Genomic DNA, 19,009 nt, shown 5'->3' with positions numbered 1-19,009 from the left:
ACTGAGAACACTCTGGAGTTGGCCTCACTGGAAGAGACCTGCTTCCAGTGAAGAAACCCTCATCAGCTCCAAAACAGGTCTTGATTTCTAGCTACAACCAAGGAGCTATCTAGGTCAGGATGAAACTTTTTCCTTCTTAATTCCTATTCCCTGATCAATAAAGACTTCTCTTACTGCCTACAAAAGGGGAAAGGAGGTCATTGTGAGGCTTTTCCCACAAGATCCTCTTAAGATCCTGACCCTATGAAATGGCTCTGGTGCTGTCGGGGTATGGACTGGGTGAGAACTTCCTAGAGAGAAGCGCTTTGGAGTAGTACCTCCAAATGTGAGGGTGGATATAGGTCCATGTGAGTGCTTATGGCCTTGTTCCTTCGTGGGCAACATGGCTGGGAACATGACACCTTCATCCCTCCATTCAAAGAAGAATCTGCACTCAGACCACAGTTCTCCTTCCTTCTCCAACTCTTGTTCCCATCCTGAGTGATTTCACTGTCCATATAAATGATTCAGACAATACCCTGGTCTCCTAGTGCCCTGCCCCCTCAACTTCAGTGATCATCTTCCCTTCAGCCACTCACTCCTTGGTTGGCACCATCTAGATTTCTCTCCAGTCTGACTTCTTAAATACAAGCATCCCACTATCTGACCGCTGGCCCCCCAGTCCTCACAACTCTCTGTGTCATCCACAGGATCCCTAGCAGCATGCCTCCCACACAGCAGGCATGTATGTAGTATATCTTGAATGAACAATATTTGTTCTTGTACTGCATCAAGAGTATAGTTCTTTGATTCCTCCATTATCTCCCAATCCACCAGTCCTCTTCCTCTTCACTGTTCTTCCATACCTGGCCAGCTTGGATACTACATTCTATCTCTTCAGCCAATCTCCATGCAGCTACTGTGGGCAGATAGCAGCAACCCAGTTGTGAAGAGACAGACTCATACACCCCCTGCCTTTGTTTGTCCTTCCATCACAACCGCCAGCAAGACCCAAACCTTGTATAATCCATATCGCCTTTTTTATTGGGATCACTGCTTGAAGCAAATCTACATTTATCTCCTTCTAGAGCCACCCTTAAATCCTGTTCAAAGTCAAGGTCACCCTCTATTCTCTGGTATTCTATCCATCCCACCTCCCCAAGGATGGGTTGATTCAGTCAGTTCCTGACTATTCCATATCTATATCCTGTCCTTCTCTATTGGCTTTTGCCCCCACAGTCTATGCAACATGTCCAGGTCTCTCTCCTATCCCAAGAAAATCCTCCCTTGTTCCCATGTCCACCTTTAGTTACGTCCCTCTATATCCCTCCCATTCTTACACAAATATCTCAAAATGAATCTATACTTACTCTCCAGAACCCTCTCCCTTTGCCTTCTGTTCCAGGATTTCCCCTTCTAGATCCTGACTTAAGGTATTATCCCCTTGCCTGCTATGCTTTCCCCACGTCTCTACCCCACTGAAGTCATACTTGCCTTTTAGCCTAAAGCTGGAGCCCACCTTCCCCAAAGAGCTATGCTGATCTCTAGCTCTTCTATGAACCCAAAATGTCACTCACAACAACTTAGGCACATTAAAAGACAGAACAAACTGCAATTCATTTTTCAAATTTAATGTAACATATCAAATATGACAGGACACAGAAAGCAAACAACAAAGCAGGATTGGCAAACAGATATTTTTCATAGCGTGTCACCCTCAGCTGATTGGTATATCTGCTTAGATTGCTGTGTGGACAAAGATTCCAAGGATGTACCTTGGCTCCATGGGAAGGACTGCTGCAATTCATTAGCGGTATCTGTAAACATGCGAAATAAATCTGAAAACAAAACACCAAACAGAAACACATTTTAGCACCAAGTATACTATTTTCTCATACTTCCTTCATTGTACTCATCTCCCCACCCTGCCCTCCCACCTGGGGGTTTCTTATAACATCTCCCAGCTCTTATACCCATCCCCATCGGCCTTGGCTGTGGAAGTGTTGTAATTACCTGAAACCTCACTAGCCATAGGAGAAGCTACAGGCACCAAGGCTGGTGGCTACACCACCAAAGCCAGCAGCATTGCTCGGTCCACCGCCATAGCCAACACTACTGCTTGGTCCACCGTTGAAGTCAGCATTGGTGCTCAGTCCACTGCCAAAGCCAACAATAGAAGTGGGTCCACCAATAAAGCCGGTGCTGGTGCGGGGTTCACCAGTAAAGCCAGTGCTGGTGTTGGAACCACTGCCAAAGCCAATGATGGTGCTCAGTCTTCCGTCGAAGCTGGTATTAGGCCCACCGCCAAAGCCATCACTGATGCTGAGGCCACTACTAAAGTCAGCACTGGTGCCAAGTGTGCTGCCAAAACCAGCATTGGTGCCCAGCCCACCACCAAAGATATCACCGGAGATCAGTCCACCACCAAAGCCAGAGTTGGTGCTCAGTCCACCACCAAAGCCAGAGTTGGTGCTCAGTCCACCACCAAATCCAGGGCTGGTGCTTAACCCATCACAAAAGCTGAAACCAGCACTGGTGCTGAGTCCATCACCAAAACTGGCACTGGTAGGACCACTAAAGCAGGTGCTGGTACTAGGAGGGCCACCAAAGCATAGGTTGGTGTTAGACACACTGCCAAAGCAGAAGCTGGTGCTGGGGGCTCCACCAAAGCCAATGCTGGTGCTGGGAGCACTGCCAAGGTCAGTAGTGGTTTTAAGTGCCCCACTGAAGTCAGTACTGGTGCTGAACACACTGCCAAAGCCAGAGTTGGTGCTGGGTGCACTGCTGAAGCCAGTGCTAATGCTGACAGCACTGCTAAAACCAGCACTGGTGTTGAGTGCACCACCTAAGCCAAGACTGGTGCTGAGTGTACCACCAAAGCTGGCACTAGTGCTGAGAGAATCACCAAAGCAGAAGCTCGTGCTTAGTGTACCAGCAAAGTCAGTGCTATTGCTGAAAGAGCTACCAAAGGAGACACTGGTACTGAGTACCCCATCAAAACCAGTGCTGGTGCTAGGAAAGCCACCAAAGCAGATACTGGTACTGAGTGTGCCACCAAAGCTGGCACTGGAACTGGGAGAGCCACCAAAGTAGACACTAGTGCTGAGTGTGCCACCAAAGCCAGGGCTGGTGCTAAGTGCACCACTAAAGACTGCACTGGTGCCGAGTGTACTGCCAAAGCTGGTGCTCATACTGAGTGCATCACTGAAGCCAGCAGGGATACTGAGCATGCCTCCAAAACCAGAGCTGGCTCCACCACTGAAACTTGTACTGGTGTTGAGTGGGCCACTGAAACTAGAGCTGACCCCACCACTGAAGTTGGTACTGGTGCAAGGTGTGCCACCAAAGCTAATGCTGGCTTCACTGCTGAAACTAGAGCTGGTGCTGGCTGCACCACCAAAGCTAATGCTGGCTCCACCACTGAAAGTGGAGCAAGTGCTGGGTGTGCCACCAAAGCAAATGCTGGCTACGCTGCTGAAGCTGGCACTGGTGCTGCATGTGCCACCAAAGCCATTACTGGGGCTGGGTACACCACTGAAGCTAATACTAGCACCATCGCTATAGCTAGCCCCGGTGCTAGCTCCTCTGCTGAAGTCAATGTTGGTGCTGGCATTTGCATTTTCTTGGGCTCTGGCCTCAATTTCAAGTGAAAATCTGCCCCAGGCCTGAGCATCATCGCCTAGCTCTTCCCTTGTTAGGCAGTCGATATTCATGTCATCCCAATTCCAGGGCCCAGCCACAGCTTCCTCTCCAATCCCCATTTGGGCTCTTGCCTCAGCCCTGGCCTCAGCCTCAGCTACAGCCACAGCTGCAGCTTGGACTTCCATCTCCACTGCCTCCCGATACTGCACGGCCCAGTCCTTGGGGTCTTTCTTCTGCACCTGAAATGAGAATTACAATCATTATACGAAAAATAACATTTGTAATTATGTATTAAATACCTACCATGGGCTTTGTATAAAACTAATAGTAGCATTAAAAAAAAAGTCTTAGCTGTTGGGACTCTATCATGGGTCAGTCCTGAGATCCAATTTCAGTTCGATAACTTAGGTGCTGTGTGACCTTGGACAAGCTACTTAATCTCACTGAGCCTAAGTGTCTTCATCTGTAATATGGGAAACGATAAGAGAGTATGTTGTGGATTGAATGTTTGTGTCCCCCAAAATTCATATTTTGAAGTACCAACCTCGAATGTGACCATATTTGGAGGTAGGCCTTTATGGAAGTAAAGTTTAATGAGGTCATAATGGTGGGTCCTTGATCCAATAGGATTAGTGTCCTTATAAGAAGAGACCCTCTCTCCACCATGAACACAGCAAGAAGGTATTCATCTGCAAGCCAGGAGGAGAGGCTTCACTAGAAACTAACCCTGCTGGACCTTGATCCAGGACTTCCAGCCTTCAGGACTATGATAAAATAAATTTCTGTTGTTTAAGCCACCCAGTCTATAGTATTTTGTTATGGCAATTGAGGAGACTAATACGAAGTATGAACAATGAATGAAACAATGTAAACTTTATGCCAAGCAGCATTCGGGGACATAAATGAAGTTCCACATGCTTATATATGAACTGCAGACTGCCCTATACCTGCCCATCCCTGTACACTGCCTACCCCAGCCAGGGACATCCTGTACCCTTAATATGCCAAGTCAGGGCAGCTCTCCTATTACCTTGCATGCAAACTTGAGAACTTTCATCTTGCTAGTCTCATGGTAGGAGCGCAAGCCCCAGAAGAACTCATATTCAGGTGGTCTGCTGTTGGGGACCCTCTTGTATTCCAGGTACCTTGAAGAAAGGAAATGAAACTTGCTTCTAACCAAGCAAACCTGTTGTCTAACCACTTGGGACCAGGTGGCGACCTCCTCCAAAGAAAAACTAAACTCAGCTCCTGGAGAAGGATTTCCAAGGCCCTCCTTCCCTAGACTCACTCCAAAACACAGTTCATGGTCTTGACCTCCAATACTGAGCCATTTCCCATTGGCCCTGTGCAAAGTAGTCACTTGGTGTTGCAGGGGACGCATGTATAGGGCATGGTGTCACAGGGAGGCCAAAGTATCCTGCCACCTGTGAGGAGTAAACCCAAGTTTCTATCGGGTGTGTTGTAAACAGAGGAGCCATTCTTTGGGCATTCTGCTCTGAGCACACCCCATAGCAAGGGCCTTGTGTTTGGTCTGGCCCAGCCCTGGTATGGTCCACCATGGACTCAGTTCTAGGGAACAGGATGCCCATACCTCTAAAGGTAGTGTAAGAAAAGGGCAATCGAGCACTTTCTGGACCAGACCGGCACGCTCAGAACACTTCATGGCCTGACAAAGCCCCAAAACACCACTTACTTCTGCTTCACAAACTCGTCTGTGATGAGCTTCCTCACTTCCCCAAAGAGCGAATGCCTTACCCTGACAATGGGAAAAATAACCCATGAACCAAGATCAGAACTTCCCACATGAGGGCAGAGGCATTTCCCAACATGGAAGAGACCTCTCTAGCACAGGAGGCCATCTCAATGAACTCAGGAAAGTAATGAACACATGGTCACTAGAAGCAGGCAGTTGAGGCTAGATGGTTCTTTATCAGGGGTGCCCTGAAGGTCTATCTTATATATCAGCTTAGAACAGAAAAAGGACATAGGAGAAAGGGGAAGCAGAGAGTTCAGGACCATTTCCCCATCCACTCAGGTCAGAACAATGGACCCTCTACCCAGTCCAGCAACCCCGCCCACTCCACCAGACCACCAGGCTGATGCAATCCTGGGACCATCCTCTCTTCCCAAAGGACAACACGGACAGCAAGTGCTGACAGAGCCCAATCATACCCAGGGTGCAGCCCCAACTTGCGCAGCACCTCCCAGATGACAGCTGCAAGGGGAGGCAAAAGGAAACAGGGATAGAAAATGAACATGTGGAATTCCGACCATGACCCCCCATTCAGCTGCCAGCCCAGCAACTCACCCTCATTGGCCTTGTTGCCATTCATAAAAATGACACTCAGAATAACCATGAGAAGACCCAGTTTGGGTGTGTCCTTGGTCCTAGGGGAATAATGGGACAGAGAGAAGGTTTACATCCAGCAGCCATCTGCAAAAAAATACACACCAGCCAGCCTACTAGGCTAGCTTCTCCCAGATTCTTCAGATATGAGAGAATTCTGCCCAGTCTATGCTTCAAGCTCTATGTGACCCTGGGCAAGGAGGCACTTAGACTCTCCTATTCATAAAATGGGAAAATCACATTCTCCTCTCCCCACGTTGCTGAGAGGATAGAATTGTACTTGTACTTGTCAACCCAGTACAACCCGGACACCCAGCCAATGTGAGTCCCTTCTTTCTCTTCCAGACCCCTCAGCTCCAAAAGAATTCTAGGCACGGCCCCACTGATGTTCCTGCCCTTCAACCCTCATGATTCACCCATACCAGGAAGCCCTCCCTTGAGAACCACTCTACCAAGGTCAATAGGAAGAGACAAGCAACAACAGGGAAGCTTCTGGAGGTACAGAAAACTTGACAGTAGGAATGACCTGCCTCAGGCTTCTACAACCTCCAGTCAATCATAATCAGGCACCACTACTATGTGTAGGGCTCCAACTACGTGTGGGATATGGAAAAGGGGTTTTTAGGCTCTGTCTTTCCTGACTTCCTAGGGGATGTGGGGAGAGGACAGGGATGGAGTAGTACCATGGACAAAAGCAGAAGCCTCCCTCCCATCCCAGCCCTTTCCCAGCTTACGTTCCCAGGATGCCTGCAGAGGATTCCTGAATGCTGATGAGAATATACAAGCTACTTTGTTTATCAATTTCCTTCAGATTGACTCGAAACATCTGCCAAGTAAAAGAATAGCCTGTGAGGTCACAAAATTCAGCCTAGGCAGTGAAATAATGCATGTAAAGCACTTAACTAACACAGCAAACAGGTAACAAATGTACTATTGTTATCAAAATAGTCTTTATGCTTAGTGAGACTCTAGGGAGACAGAGAATGGGGGATGGAAGGGAGAGGTGAGCATCTGAAATATACTACAGGACATATCCAGCAGTAGACAGAAGCCAGGACTAAGCTGGGTGGCTTGGGTCCTAGTTGTACTTGCTGTGTGACCCGAGGCTAGTCTACGTCCCTCCCTAGGCCATCATCTGCTCATTTGCACAGTGATAGGGCTGGATTAGGGAGTCTCTGTGGTCCCCCCAAAGGGACGTGTACACCTTTGTTCCATTCAAGACTTCCCCATCCCACAGAGGATGTCCCTTCACCTTCTCCAGAGCATAGCTTGCTCGTTCAATGATCTCTGGGAAGTATTCATCATATTCTTGGATGACATCCTTCAGCATGTCTGCAGGAAGGGAGAGGTGGGAGCAGCTGGGCTGAGAAGGGGCCACAGAGCTGCAGCCCTTTTGCCAGCCCTATGGGGTTAGTGTGGTCTGAGTCCTGAACTGTGTTAATGGGAGATGCCAGCCATGACAGAGTGTGAAAAGGGCAGGGGAGGATAGATGAGAGAATGAAGAGGCCATAAAACTAAATGGTTACCCCCAGGGCAGGGAGGAGAGGGGAGTAGAAAGGAGAGCTCAGGGAGGAGGGTTGGTATGACTCTACCTGAGCGCTTGATGGGGATCTTTGTCTGGTCCTTAACCAACAGGTATTTCACCAACTTATTTGCCTGGGAGAAGAGGAATACATGGGGACATCTCAATATGTTTTCATAAAACTTGGAAGAGTGACAGAGAAGAGGGCAGGTGAAGAAGAGAAGAGACTGGGCAGCATTGGATTCTTACCCTTTCTTGCAAAATGGCCACATCTCGGGATAGCGGAGGCCTCCGGCCCCATGGAATCCACCTATAATTACCACCACCTCTCTCATCCCCGTTCAGATGCTTGGACTGCATCATCAGAAAGAAGGAAGGTCCAAAATCACCAGGTGAAAGAGATGGCTCTGTCTCCTCACGCTGACTGTTCCTGAAAGTCCCCTAAACCCTCCCTGTAGGGGTCCTTACCTTACCATTAGCCACACTGAGTTCTAGATTTGTCTTTCACTGCCTTCCGGGCAGGAGTTTCATTTCCCTACCAAGACAGGAGCAACCCAAGGGCAGGGTCTGGTTCTTCTTCTTTTGGCCACCACTGGCTCTACTAGCTGTACCCCTTCAACAAGTCACTTCACCTCTCTGGGACTTGGTTTTCTTATCTGTAACACTGGGACCTAGCTGGTAAGAGTTACCTTAAAACATAAAAGCATAACCTGTGTGACTATACCCAATGCAAAGCCTGGTGCATGCTAACTACTATGTATTGATAAATACAAGTTGATTTATATCCAGTTTGTAGCTAAGTGTATGGATGTCTTATTTCCCCACCAATCTGTGAACTGCCAAGCAGCAGGAACTATATCACATTCTTCTCAGCATCTCTCACAGCCAATGTGAATGTGGGGACTGGCTCAGTAAACTTAAAAGAACAAGTGAACAAACCAGGAGGAGAGGAATGGAAAAGAAGTACAGAGTTAAGGATGGTGATGTCAGAGATCTCACCTTTCGGTTCCTCTTGTCCCGGGTCCTGGTTGTGGGCTCCAGACTCAACTGAGCCAGGTAGTCATCTGCCAGGGCCTGGACAGCAGCAACAACCTGAGTCTCAAGGACACTTATGTTGATCTGAGGGGTAAACATCTTGGCCTGGGCCCCTTCGTCAATTTGAGTCTGGCTTTCAGTTGTCCGGGCTTTAGTGTCAACCTTCCAAGCCCTGTACCCTCTCTTGACCCGGACGGTGGCTGCTAGGGCTTGTTTTGTGACCATTTGACTGGCAGGTGGGGCCTCAGATATCTCACAGGCAGAATTTGGGCCCTTATAGGCAGCCTTCTTGCCCTTGGATTTTTTGGGCCAGATAGCTGCTGCTGAGGCCTCAGTCTGCCTGGTAGCTGTCTCAGTGGCATCTGGGGCCTCTAGGAGTTCAGTGTCAGTATTTGTGCGCTTAACAGTTGCTTTCTTGGCTTTGGAGGCTTTCTTAGTTCGGATGGAGGTAATTTGGCCTTGGGTGGTAGCTGTGTAGGTGGTGGATGGAGCCAGTGAGATCTCAGTGGCACTAGCTATGGCCTTATTGTTAGCCTTCTTAGCCTTGAGAGCTTTCTTAGTTCGGATGGAGGTAATTTGGCCTTGGGTGGTAGCTGTGTAGGTGGTGGATGGAGCCAGTGAGATCTCAGTGGCACTAGCTATGGCCTTATTGTTAGCCTTCTTAGCCTTGAGAGCTTTCTTAGGCTTGATGGAGGCTAACAAGGCTTGAGAATTGGCTGACTCAGTGGCAACTGGAGCCTGGATAGTCTGTGGGATGACTGGCACGTTTAGGGCCTGCAAGGGTAACTTGATCTGTGTAGTAACACTCTCACTGCCAGTTGGAAATTGGGAGCCTTGGGCTGCCTTAGCAGTAACTCTCTTTGTCTTGTTGGCTTTCTTAGGCTGAGCGGTGAATGAAGAAGCCTGAGTATTGGCTGCCTCAGTGGTAGCTGAAGCCTGGTTGATCTGGGGGATGATTGGAAGGTTTAAAGCCGGAAAAGTTATTTTAGGCTTGTTGGTGGTAATCACATTGGCAGATGGAACTGGAGGGGCAGCGCGTACTGTCTTAGTGATAGCCTTAATAGGGGCCTTCTTGGTCTTGCTTTTCTTAGGCCGGTTGGCAACTGGTGGGTCCATAGCCAGGGGGTCCTTGGTTGATGACAAGAGGGTATGCATCAGCAAGACACTGTCTTCTTCTGTTGTCTCAGCCTGTACATCTGGAGGGAAGTGAAGCCCCAGGCTCCCAGGGGGAGGCAGAGGGCCCTACACACTTAAGATTATAACATGCTGAGCCATCTGGCCTCCCTACAACCCACCCTTTCTATAAAACCTCCCCCTCCTCTGAATGGTGACTGATTGAAGGGGACGGTGAAGGAAGAGGAAGGGAGCAAGAAATAGGCAGGTTTTCTTCACCTCCTCCTCCACCATGCAGGGGAGGACTGAAACAGGTTAGGCAGGAAATTATGTGACTACAGAGTGGTAAGGGCTCAACAGCCTTAAATGAACTCAGAATAGGGCAGATGGCCTGACAAGAATGCAGAGGGGCCTCACCTGGAACGGGGTCATCTTATAATCGGAGTCATTTCTCCTATCCATTTTTCTGGAAGGCCGAGAAACAGCTGAGACTGATGGGAAGGGGCCTGAGTCAGGAAAGAATAAGAGGGAGGTGGACATTCATCAGGTCTCCTGCCAATCCTGAAGGAGGGGGTTCTGATCAAACCTTGAGCCCCAAACCCTTCAACTACTGAGTTCTCATACCTAGAAGCCCAGACCATCTGGCTTCCAAATCCTAGCTCCCTTTGCCTCCAAGAAACCGCAAGTCAGCTCTCGACCCCACCCCTTTACCCTACAAACACCCTTACCGCAACTCACAACTCGGTAGTGTGCATGCACATCAACCAGAGGCGTGAGGGCAACCGCAGGCGCTCAGCGCGCATGTGCTTTGGTGGACTGGACAGCCTGACCACCTCAATCTCACATAAGCCCTCTGCCCTCAGAGCAGCAGAACATCTTGACGCCACCCCTGACCCACTCTTTCTAACTGCATCTCGTCTCATTCCAACCCTTCCCCCAACACCGGTCCCTCTCAGACCGCTCTGCAGCACCTCTTCGTTCCGCCCCTTCCCCAACACCATACACCTCTCCTCTGCAGTACAGCCACGCAGCGCACCGCCCCTTCCCGAAACGCCCCCTCCCTCCGCTCTGCAGTATTTCTCCGCACCTCCTCTTCCCTTTATATGCCCCCTCCCTCCGCTCTGCAGTAAGTGCCTGCACCGCCCCTTCCGCAACACCGCACCCCTACTTCCATGTCTGCAAGTGACCATCCCGCCCTTACTGCAACATGGTTACCCCACCCACAAATCCTATGGTATTAGGCTTTTGTGTAATCCTTCCCAAACGCTACCAGGTTCTGTCCTTTTCTTTTCAAACCGGTATCAACCGGGTCCTAGCCCCTCTTTTCTCCCCTCTGAGCCAGGTCATTTCAGATGTATAATAAGGATTCTGCCCCTTACTTTTTCTAGCTCCCAATCTCTACTTGCTGTGGCCCAAACCAGGTCCTGCGACCTCTCTCCAGTTTAAACGAAGCCTCCTATCGCCTATCTCCCTGCCTAATTGGATGGTGTTCCATTCTTTCTACGGCCTGAACTATTTCTCCATCTCTCTTTTCTGTAGTCCCAACCGGGTCTGCATGCCTCCTTTCTGCAGCCTGAACAGAGTCCAGATCTCTCTTCCCGTTGCCCAAAGGGGATTCTGCCCCCTCCTTTCTCCCTTGCAAACCGAGTCCAGGCACCTCTAAATCCGACCACTTCTATGCGGTTAGCTCCTGAACCTCTAGCAGGTTTCCTTCAAACCCTAGGGGTGTGTGGAGTCAAGCACGTCAAAGCCCCAGCCTGGAGTCCCCCACAAGGTCTTCAGTAAAGCAGGGCACTTTAGCTCACCTCTCCTGTCCAGAAGGCGTCCGCTCTCTCCAAGCCTCTCCTTAGGTCTGAGCCTATCTGCTCCCCCTCCCTAGCCGGAAGTGATCCTGCCTCTTTCCGCCTCCAGAGGGGTCTCCTTCCCTGCCTGTCAGCCTCCTCCCTCACTCCCTACGTCCAGCTTTCCTTTCTCCCCAATGTGATCTCTTTTCTGCTTACTACCTCTTATTCAGCAATCATTCTTTTCTATTCTCCATTTGATTTCTCTATCCCCCACCCTGTATCCCCATTCCTATTTGATTCCTCTGTTCCCCGTAGGAGGACTGTGTTTCTCTGGGCTCCCACACCAATGCTTCCTACAGACCCCTCTATGCCAACCTTAGTTACGTAGTGTGTTGTTGTAGTGTGTTGTGTGTCTGGGTCTCTCTCCCCAGGAGCTGCTCTGGGGTAGGGGACTAAATCATATTAATTTCTATTGCTTAAGTAGGACCAAATTAAGACATTTAGAGTCTCTAAACTCTAAAAGTTAGGGTGCCCCCTGCATCATATGTAATTCAGAATAAAATCAGTAAATGTAAGAAAGTCTACCAAAAGTTCTTATTTATCCCCCAATGACTATATTGATGCTTTTAACGTATATCAACTTAGCTGAAAATTTTTACTGGGACTGTGTTCCTCCTTTACTGGTACACTGGTACACAGGTGCTTAACCTCTCTCTCTTGTGGAATGGAGCACTGCTCCGCAGTGTGGAAAACAGTTCTTCTTGGGCAATCACTTACTCACTCAGTCAGTAATTATTTGTTGAGCACACAGTTGTGCCAAGGCCCTTGTTGGATGTTGGATCCCTGCCCTCAAAGAACTCACATCTATTTTTTTTTAACTTTATTGGAGTATAATTGCTTTACAATGCTGTGTTAGTTTCTGCTGTAAAACAAAGTGAATCAGCTATAAGTATACATATATCCCCATATCCCCTCCCTCTTGCATCTCCTTCCCACCCTCCCTATCCCACCCCTCTAGGTGGTCACAAAGCACAGAGCTGATCCCCCTGTGCTATGCGGCGGCTTCCCACTAGCTATCTATTTTATATTTGGTAGTGTATATATGTCAATGCCACTCTCTCACTTCGTCCCAGCTTACCCTTCCCCCTCCCCGTGTCCTCAAGTCCATTCTATACGTCTGCGTCTTTATTCCTGTCCTGCCCCTAGGTTCTTCAGAACCTTTTTTTGTTTGTTTTTTAGATTCCATATATATGTGTTAGCATACGGTATTTGTTTTTCTCTTTCTGACTTACTTCACTCTGTATGACAGACTCTATTCTTAAGTTCTAAAACACCCATGTAGGAAGGACTAGTATTATCATCATTCCACAGTTGATGAAATTAATGCCCAAGAGGTGACGTGTCTTGTCTAAAGGCACATGGTCACTAAGTGATGGAACCAGAATATGAACCCACATCTGGTTGATTCCAAAGCCTGACACTCACTGTGGCAGGTCTGATACTTGGTGCTACTGATGGGAAGAAGAAAGAACCCACATTGGCCCTGTACTCTCCTCCACGCTCTTCCTCTTATTTCCCTTGACCATACCAACACCCTATCTCTCTGCCCCCTTCCTTCCCTCTCTCCAAGTATTCTCCTCCCCTTCTCCCATTTCTTCTTTCTCTTCATGTACTTTCTCTTTCTCTAATTCACTGGTGAAGAGTTCCCCAGTGGTTTTCCATGTGCCAAAACCCATACTGTGTATGCACTGGAGATGCAAAACTGGATGAGATTCACAACGTGTCCTTGAAGATTTCTCCATCTGGCTGGGATGCATAAGAATACAACATGTCACTGAAGAATCCCAGAGCAGGGTACTGAGGGGCCTCACAGAGGAAATCACCTTCTAGAAGGCAGTGAAAGCTTCCAGATAGGGTGTATTTGAGCTGGGTGTGTCCTGTGGGAGGAGTAGAACATTGGCAGAAGAGAAGGGAAGAAGGAGTAGTTCTTGTAGGACTGCAGGCTCTGAGGAGTCTCTGCTGAGCATAGGGGCACATGGGACGGTGGCAGATGGGTCTCTGCTCTAATGCACCTGCTTCCCACCTGCTCCACTTGCACAGAGGCCCTCAGAGCCATGTTTCAAATGCAAAGCTGACCATATCTATAGCCACCAAGGGTTCCCTTGGCCTGCAGGTTTAAATCCAAGCTCCTTAGCCTATCATTCAAGGCCCTCCACAGTCAGCCCCTGACAGCCTCACAGGCCTCAGTCACAGTGGATGACTCATGTTCTGCCTCCTGCCAATGCCATACCTTTGTTCAAACTCGTCCTCTACCTGGAATGTCTTTGTTCTCCTCTCCCACACCCCATGCCTGCCAATAAAAGGCCTGCCTTCCTATAAAGACTGGCACAAATGCTGCTTTTCCCAAGAAACCATCTTAGATCACCCCAAGCTTAGTTAGTCTTTCCTTCCTCCTTGCTCTTTTGCATGGCTCTGTCAGAGCACTTAACAAACTGGGTGAGAGCTCTCTGTTTACTGGCTTACTGTTTACTCTCTTTCCTACATGCTAGATTGTGAGCTCCTTGGGGTCCCATCATGCAGATCTGGTTCATCTCTGACACCCCAGAACTCATATCCTGATTCCCAGAATAGACATCTGAATGAAATATTACATTACCTCTTATTTTTAAAAAAATCTTCTTGGAGTATAGTTGCTTTACAATGTTGTGTTAGTTTCTACTATATAGCAAAGTGAATAAGCTATACATATACATATATCCCCTCTTTTCTGGATTTCCTTCCCATTTAGGTCACCACTGAGAATTGAGTAGAGTTCCCTGCGCTATACAGTAGGTTCTCATTAGTTATCTATTTTATACATAGTATCAAAAGTGTATATACGTCAATCCCAATCTCCCAATTCATCCCACCCCCTGTTCCCCTTGGTATCCATGTTTGTTCTCTACGTCCGTGTCTCTATTTCTGCTTTACGAATAAGATCATCTGTACCATTTTTCTAGATTCCACATATATGCATTAATATACAATATTTGTTTTTCTCTTTCTGACTTACTTCACTCTGTATGACAGTCTCTAGGTCCATGCACATCTCTACAAATGACCCAATTTCGTTCCTTTTTATGGCTGAGTAATATTCCATCATATATATATGTACCACATCTTCTTTACCCATTCCTCTGTTGATGGACATTTAGGTTGATTCCATATCCTCGCTACTTTAAATAGTGCTGCTATGAACATTGGGGTGCATGTATCTTTTTGAATTAGAGGTTTCCCCAAATATATGCACAGGAGTGGGATTGCTGGATCATATGGTAACTCTATTTTTAGTTTTTTAAGGAACCTCCATCCCAATCCATTACCACCAACAGTGCAAGAGGGTTCCCTTTTCTCCACAACCTCTCCAGCATTTATCGTTTGTAGAATTTTTGATGATGGTCAATCTGACCGGTGTGCGGTGATACTCCACTGTAGTTTTGATTTGCATTTCTCTAATAATTACTGACACTGAGCATCTTTTCACGTGTTTGTTTCCCATCTGTATGTCTTCTTTGGAGAAATGTCTCTTTAGGTCTTCTGCCCATTTTTTTGATTGGGTTGTTTGATTTTTGATATTGAGCTTCATGAGCTGTTTGTATATTTTATAGATTAATCCTTTGTCAGTTGCTTCATTTGCAAATATTTTCTCCCATTATGAGGGTTGTTTTTTCATCTTGTGTATTATATCCTTTGCTGTGCAAAAGCTTTCAAGTTTAATTAGGTCCCACTTGTTTATTTTTGTTTTTAATCTAGGAGGTGGATGAAAAAAAGGTCTTGCTACAATTTATGTGAAAGTGTGGTCTGCCTATGTTTTCCTCCAAGAGTTTTATAGTATCCAGTCTTACATTTAGATCTTTCATCCATTTTGGGTTTATTTTTCAGTATGGTGTTAAAGAATGTTCTAATTTCAGTTTTTTATATGTAGCTGTCCAGTTTTCCCAGCACCATTTACTGAAGAGACTTCCTTTTCTCGATTGTACAGTCTTGCCTCCTTTGTCATAGATCGACTGTATCTGCATGGGTTTATTTCTGGGCTTTCTATCCTGTTCCATTTATCTATATTTATGATTTTGTGCCAGTCCCATACTGTTTTGATGACAGTAGCTCTGTAGTAATGTCTGAAGTCAGGGAGCCTGATTCCTCCAGCTCCGCTTTTCTTTGTCAAGATTGCTTTGGCTATTCGGGGTCTTTTGTGTCTCCATACAAATTTTAAGATTTTTTTGTTCTAATTCTGTGAAAGATGCCACTGGTAATTTGCTAGCGATTGCACTGAATCTGTAGATTGCCTTGTGTAGTAGAGTCATTTTCACAATATTGATTCTTCCAATCTAAGAGCAAGGTATGTCTTTCCATCTGTTTGTGTCAAGTTTGATTTCTTTCATGAACATCTTATAGTTTTAGGAGTACAGGTCTTTTGTCTCCTTAGTTAAGTTTATTCCTAGGTATTTTATTCTTTTTGATGCAATGGTAAATGTGATTGTTTCTTTAATTTCTCTTTCTGATCTTTCATTGTTAGTCTATAGAAATGCAAAGGTTTCTGTATATTAATTTTGTAACCTGCAACTTTATTGAATTCATCGATGAGCTCTAGTAGTTTTCTGGTAAGGTCTTTAGGATTTTCTGTGTAGCATCATGTCATCTGCAAACAGTGATAGTTTAATTTATTTTCCTATTTGGATTCCTCTTATTTCTTTTTCTTCTCTGATTGTCACGGCTAGGACTTCCAAAACTATGTTGAATAAAAGTGGTGAGAGTGGGCATCTTTGTCTTGTTCCTGATCTTAGAGGGAATGCTTTCAGCTTTTCAACCTTGAGTGTGATGTTACCGGTAGCTTTGTCACATATTGCCCTTATTTTGGTGAGGATTGTGCCCTCTATGTCCACTTTCTGGAGAGTTTTTTTTATCATAAATGGTGGTGAATTTTGTCAAAAGTATTTTCTGTATCTACTGAGATGATCATATGGTTTTTATTCAATTGGCTGATGTGGTGTATCACACAGATTGATTTGTGGATATTGAAAAATCCTTGCATCCTGGGATAAATCCCACTTGATCATGTTGTCTGATCCTTTTAATGTATTGTTGGATTCACACTGCTAGTATTTTGTTGAGGATTTTTACATCTATGTTCATCAGTGATATTGGCCTGTAATTTTTTTTGTGTGGTATCTTTGTCTGGTTTTGGTATCTGGGTGATGGTGGCCTTGTAGAATGAGCTTGGGAGTGTTCCTTCCGCTGCAATTTTTTGGGAAGAGTTTCAGAAGAATAGGTTTTAACTCTTCGCTAAACGTCTGACAAACTTCAACTGTGAAGCCATCTGGTCCTGGATTTTTGTTTGTTGGAAGATTTTTAATCACAGTTTCAATTTCATTACTTGTGATTGGGCTGTTCATATTTTCTATTTCTTCCTGATTCAGTCTTGGAAGGTTGTACCTTTCTAAGAACTTGTCCATTTCTTCCAGGTTGTCCATTTTTGGGCATATAGTTGCTTGTAGTACTTTCTTATGATCCTCTATTTCTGTGGTGTCAGTTGTAACTTCTTTTTCATTTCTAATTTTATACCCCAAATACAGTAAGATAAGCAAAATGAGAAGACAGAAAAACACACAGCAAATGAAGGAGCAAGGTAAAACACATCAGACCTAACAAATGAAGAGGAAATAGTCAGTCTACCTGAAAAAGAATTCAGAATAATGATAGTAAAGATTATCCAAAATCTTGGAAATAGAATAGACAAAATGCAAGAAACATTTAACAAGGATCTAGAAGAACTAAAGAGGAACCAAGCAACGATGAAAAACACAATAAATGAAATTAAAAATACTCTAGAAGGGATCAATAGCAGAATAACTGAGGCAGAAGAACGGGTAAGTGACCTGGAAGATAAAATAGTGGAAATAACTACTGCAGAGCAGAATAAAGAAAAAAGAATGAAAAGAACTGAGGACAGTCTCAGAGACCTCTGGCACAACATTAAACGCACCAACATTCGAATTATAGGGGTTCCAGAAGAAGAAGAGAAAAAGAAAGGGACTGAGAAAATATTTGAAGAGATTATAGTTGAAAACTTCCCTAATATGGGAAAGGAAATAGTTAATCAAGTCCTGGAAGCACAGAGAGTCCCATACAGGATAAATCCAAGGAGAAACACGCCAAGACACATATTAATCAAACTATCAAAAATTAAATATAAAGAAAACATATTAAAAGCAGCAAGGGAAAAACAACAAATAACACACAAGGTTTGAGTGTGTGATTTGAGTCCTCTCCCTTTTTTCCTGATGAATCTGGCTAAAGGTTTATGAATTTTATCTTCTCAAAGAACCAGCTTTTAGTTTTATTAGTCTTTGCTATTGTTTCTTCATTTCTATTTCATTTATTTCTGCTCTGATCTTTATGATTTCTTTCTTTCTACTAACTTTGGGTTTCGTTCTTTCTCCTTTCTCTAGTTGCTTTAGGTTGCTTTCTCTAGTTGCTTTAAGCTGTTTATCTGAGATTTTTCTTGTTTCTTGAGGTAGGATTGTATTGCTATAAACTTCTCTCTTAGAATTGCTTTTGCTTAATCCCATAGGTTTTGTATCTTCGCGTTTTGATTGGCATTTGTTTCTAGGTATTTTTTGATTTACTCCTTCATTTCTTCAGTGATCTCTTGGTTATTTAGTAGCATATTGTTTAGCCTCCATGTGTTTGTGTTTTTATAGGTTTTTTTCCTGTAATTGATTTGTAATCTCATAACATTGTGGTCAGAAAAGATGCTTGATACGATTTCAACTTTCTTAAACTTACTGAGGCTTGATTTGTGACCAAAGATGTGATCTATTCTGGAGAATATTCTGTGTGCACTTGAGAAGAAAGTGTATTCTGCTGCTTTCTGATGGAATGCCCTATAAATATCAATTGTCTGTCTGGACTAATGTGTCATTTAAGGCTTGGGTTTCCTTATTAATTTTCTGTCTGGATGATCTATCCATTGCTGTAAGTGGAGTGTTAAAATCCCCCACTATTACTGTGTTACTGTCAATTTTCCCTTTTATGGCTGTTAGCATTTGCCTTATGTATTGAGGTGCTCCTATATTGGGTGTATAAATATTTACAATTGTTATATCTTCTTAGATTGATCCCTTGATCATTATGTAGTGTCTTTCCTTGTCTCTTGTAACATTGTTTATGTTAAAGTCTATTTTATCTGATATGAGTATTGCTACTCCAGCTTTCTTTTGATTTCCATTTGCATGCAATATCTTTTTCCATCCCCTCACTTTCACTGTGTATGTGTCCATAGGTCTGAAGTAGGTCTCTTGTAGATAGCATATATACAGGCATTTTTTTTTGTTTCCATTCAACGAGTCTATGTCTTCCAGTTGGAGCATTTAATCCATTACATTTAAGGTAATTATCAATTGGTATGTTCCTGTTACCATTATCTTAATTGTTTTATGTTTGATTTTGTAGGTCTCTTTCTTCTCTTGTGTTTCCTGCCTAGAGAATTTCCTTTAGCATTTTTTGTAAAACTGGTTTGGTGGTGCTGAATTCTCTTAGGTTTTGCTT

The 19,009-nt window shown here is 45.2% G+C and overlaps 2 protein-coding genes, 1 long non-coding RNA gene and 1 other non-coding gene across 15 annotated transcripts in view; 2 read left to right on the top strand and 2 right to left on the bottom strand.

Moving 5' to 3' along the window:
* Positions 1–6,400, top strand: part of PFKFB1 (6-phosphofructo-2-kinase/fructose-2,6-biphosphatase 1) — an 80,889-nt gene extending 74,489 nt beyond the window's left edge. The window contains exon 15 of one of the 3 annotated variants that reach the window (XM_057537584.1): positions 6,314–6,400. In XM_057537584.1, coding sequence (XP_057393567.1) covers positions 6,314–6,379 — 66 coding nt within the window. In that variant the 3' untranslated portion in view covers positions 6,380–6,400. Of the gene's footprint in view, positions 1–4,248; positions 4,419–6,313 lie in introns of those variants that run through there. The other 2 variants (XM_057537588.1, XM_057537587.1) reach the window with 2 other exon arrangements.
* TRO (trophinin) lies at positions 290–14,054 on the bottom strand. 10 transcript variants are annotated; one of them, XM_057537580.1, is made up of 13 exons: positions 11,444–14,054; positions 10,056–10,144; positions 8,490–9,767; positions 7,740–7,844; positions 7,561–7,624; positions 7,221–7,300; positions 6,703–6,794; positions 5,930–6,009; positions 5,794–5,836; positions 5,315–5,377; positions 4,652–4,766; positions 3,753–3,860; positions 290–1,817 (listed from the first exon to the last, which is right to left on the bottom strand). In XM_057537580.1, exons 2-13 carry the CDS (start codon positions 10,098–10,100, stop codon positions 1,596–1,598), a joined length of 2,295 nt encoding a protein of 764 aa, XP_057393563.1. In that variant the 5' UTR covers positions 10,101–10,144; positions 11,444–14,054; the 3' UTR covers positions 290–1,595. The 10 variants fall into 10 exon arrangements, with proteins under 10 accessions (XP_057393563.1, XP_057393555.1, XP_057393560.1 ...); XM_057537572.1 differs by having other exon boundaries at positions 1,685–1,817; positions 1,993–3,860; XM_057537577.1 differs by lacking the exon at positions 290–1,817 and having other exon boundaries at positions 1,842–3,860; positions 8,490–9,721.
* On the bottom strand, positions 5,001–5,129 carry LOC114239089 (small nucleolar RNA SNORA11). The gene has a single exon (XR_003624273.1). It is a non-coding gene; the product is annotated as a small nucleolar RNA SNORA11 (small nucleolar RNA).
* Positions 6,468–7,687, top strand: LOC130706235 (uncharacterized). The gene is made up of 3 exons (XR_009006597.1): positions 6,468–6,549; positions 6,780–6,886; positions 7,604–7,687. It is a non-coding gene; the product is annotated as an uncharacterized LOC130706235 (long non-coding RNA).
* Positions 14,055–19,009: the final 4,955 nt, after the last annotated feature.

Source organism: Balaenoptera acutorostrata, chromosome X (genome assembly GCF_949987535.1).
Source record: "Balaenoptera acutorostrata chromosome X, mBalAcu1.1, whole genome shotgun sequence".
Lineage (NCBI taxonomy): Eukaryota > Metazoa > Chordata > Mammalia > Artiodactyla > Balaenopteridae > Balaenoptera > Balaenoptera acutorostrata.
Note: the sequence above shows the minus strand (reverse complement) of the source record. Positions and strands in the feature narration are given on the sequence as shown.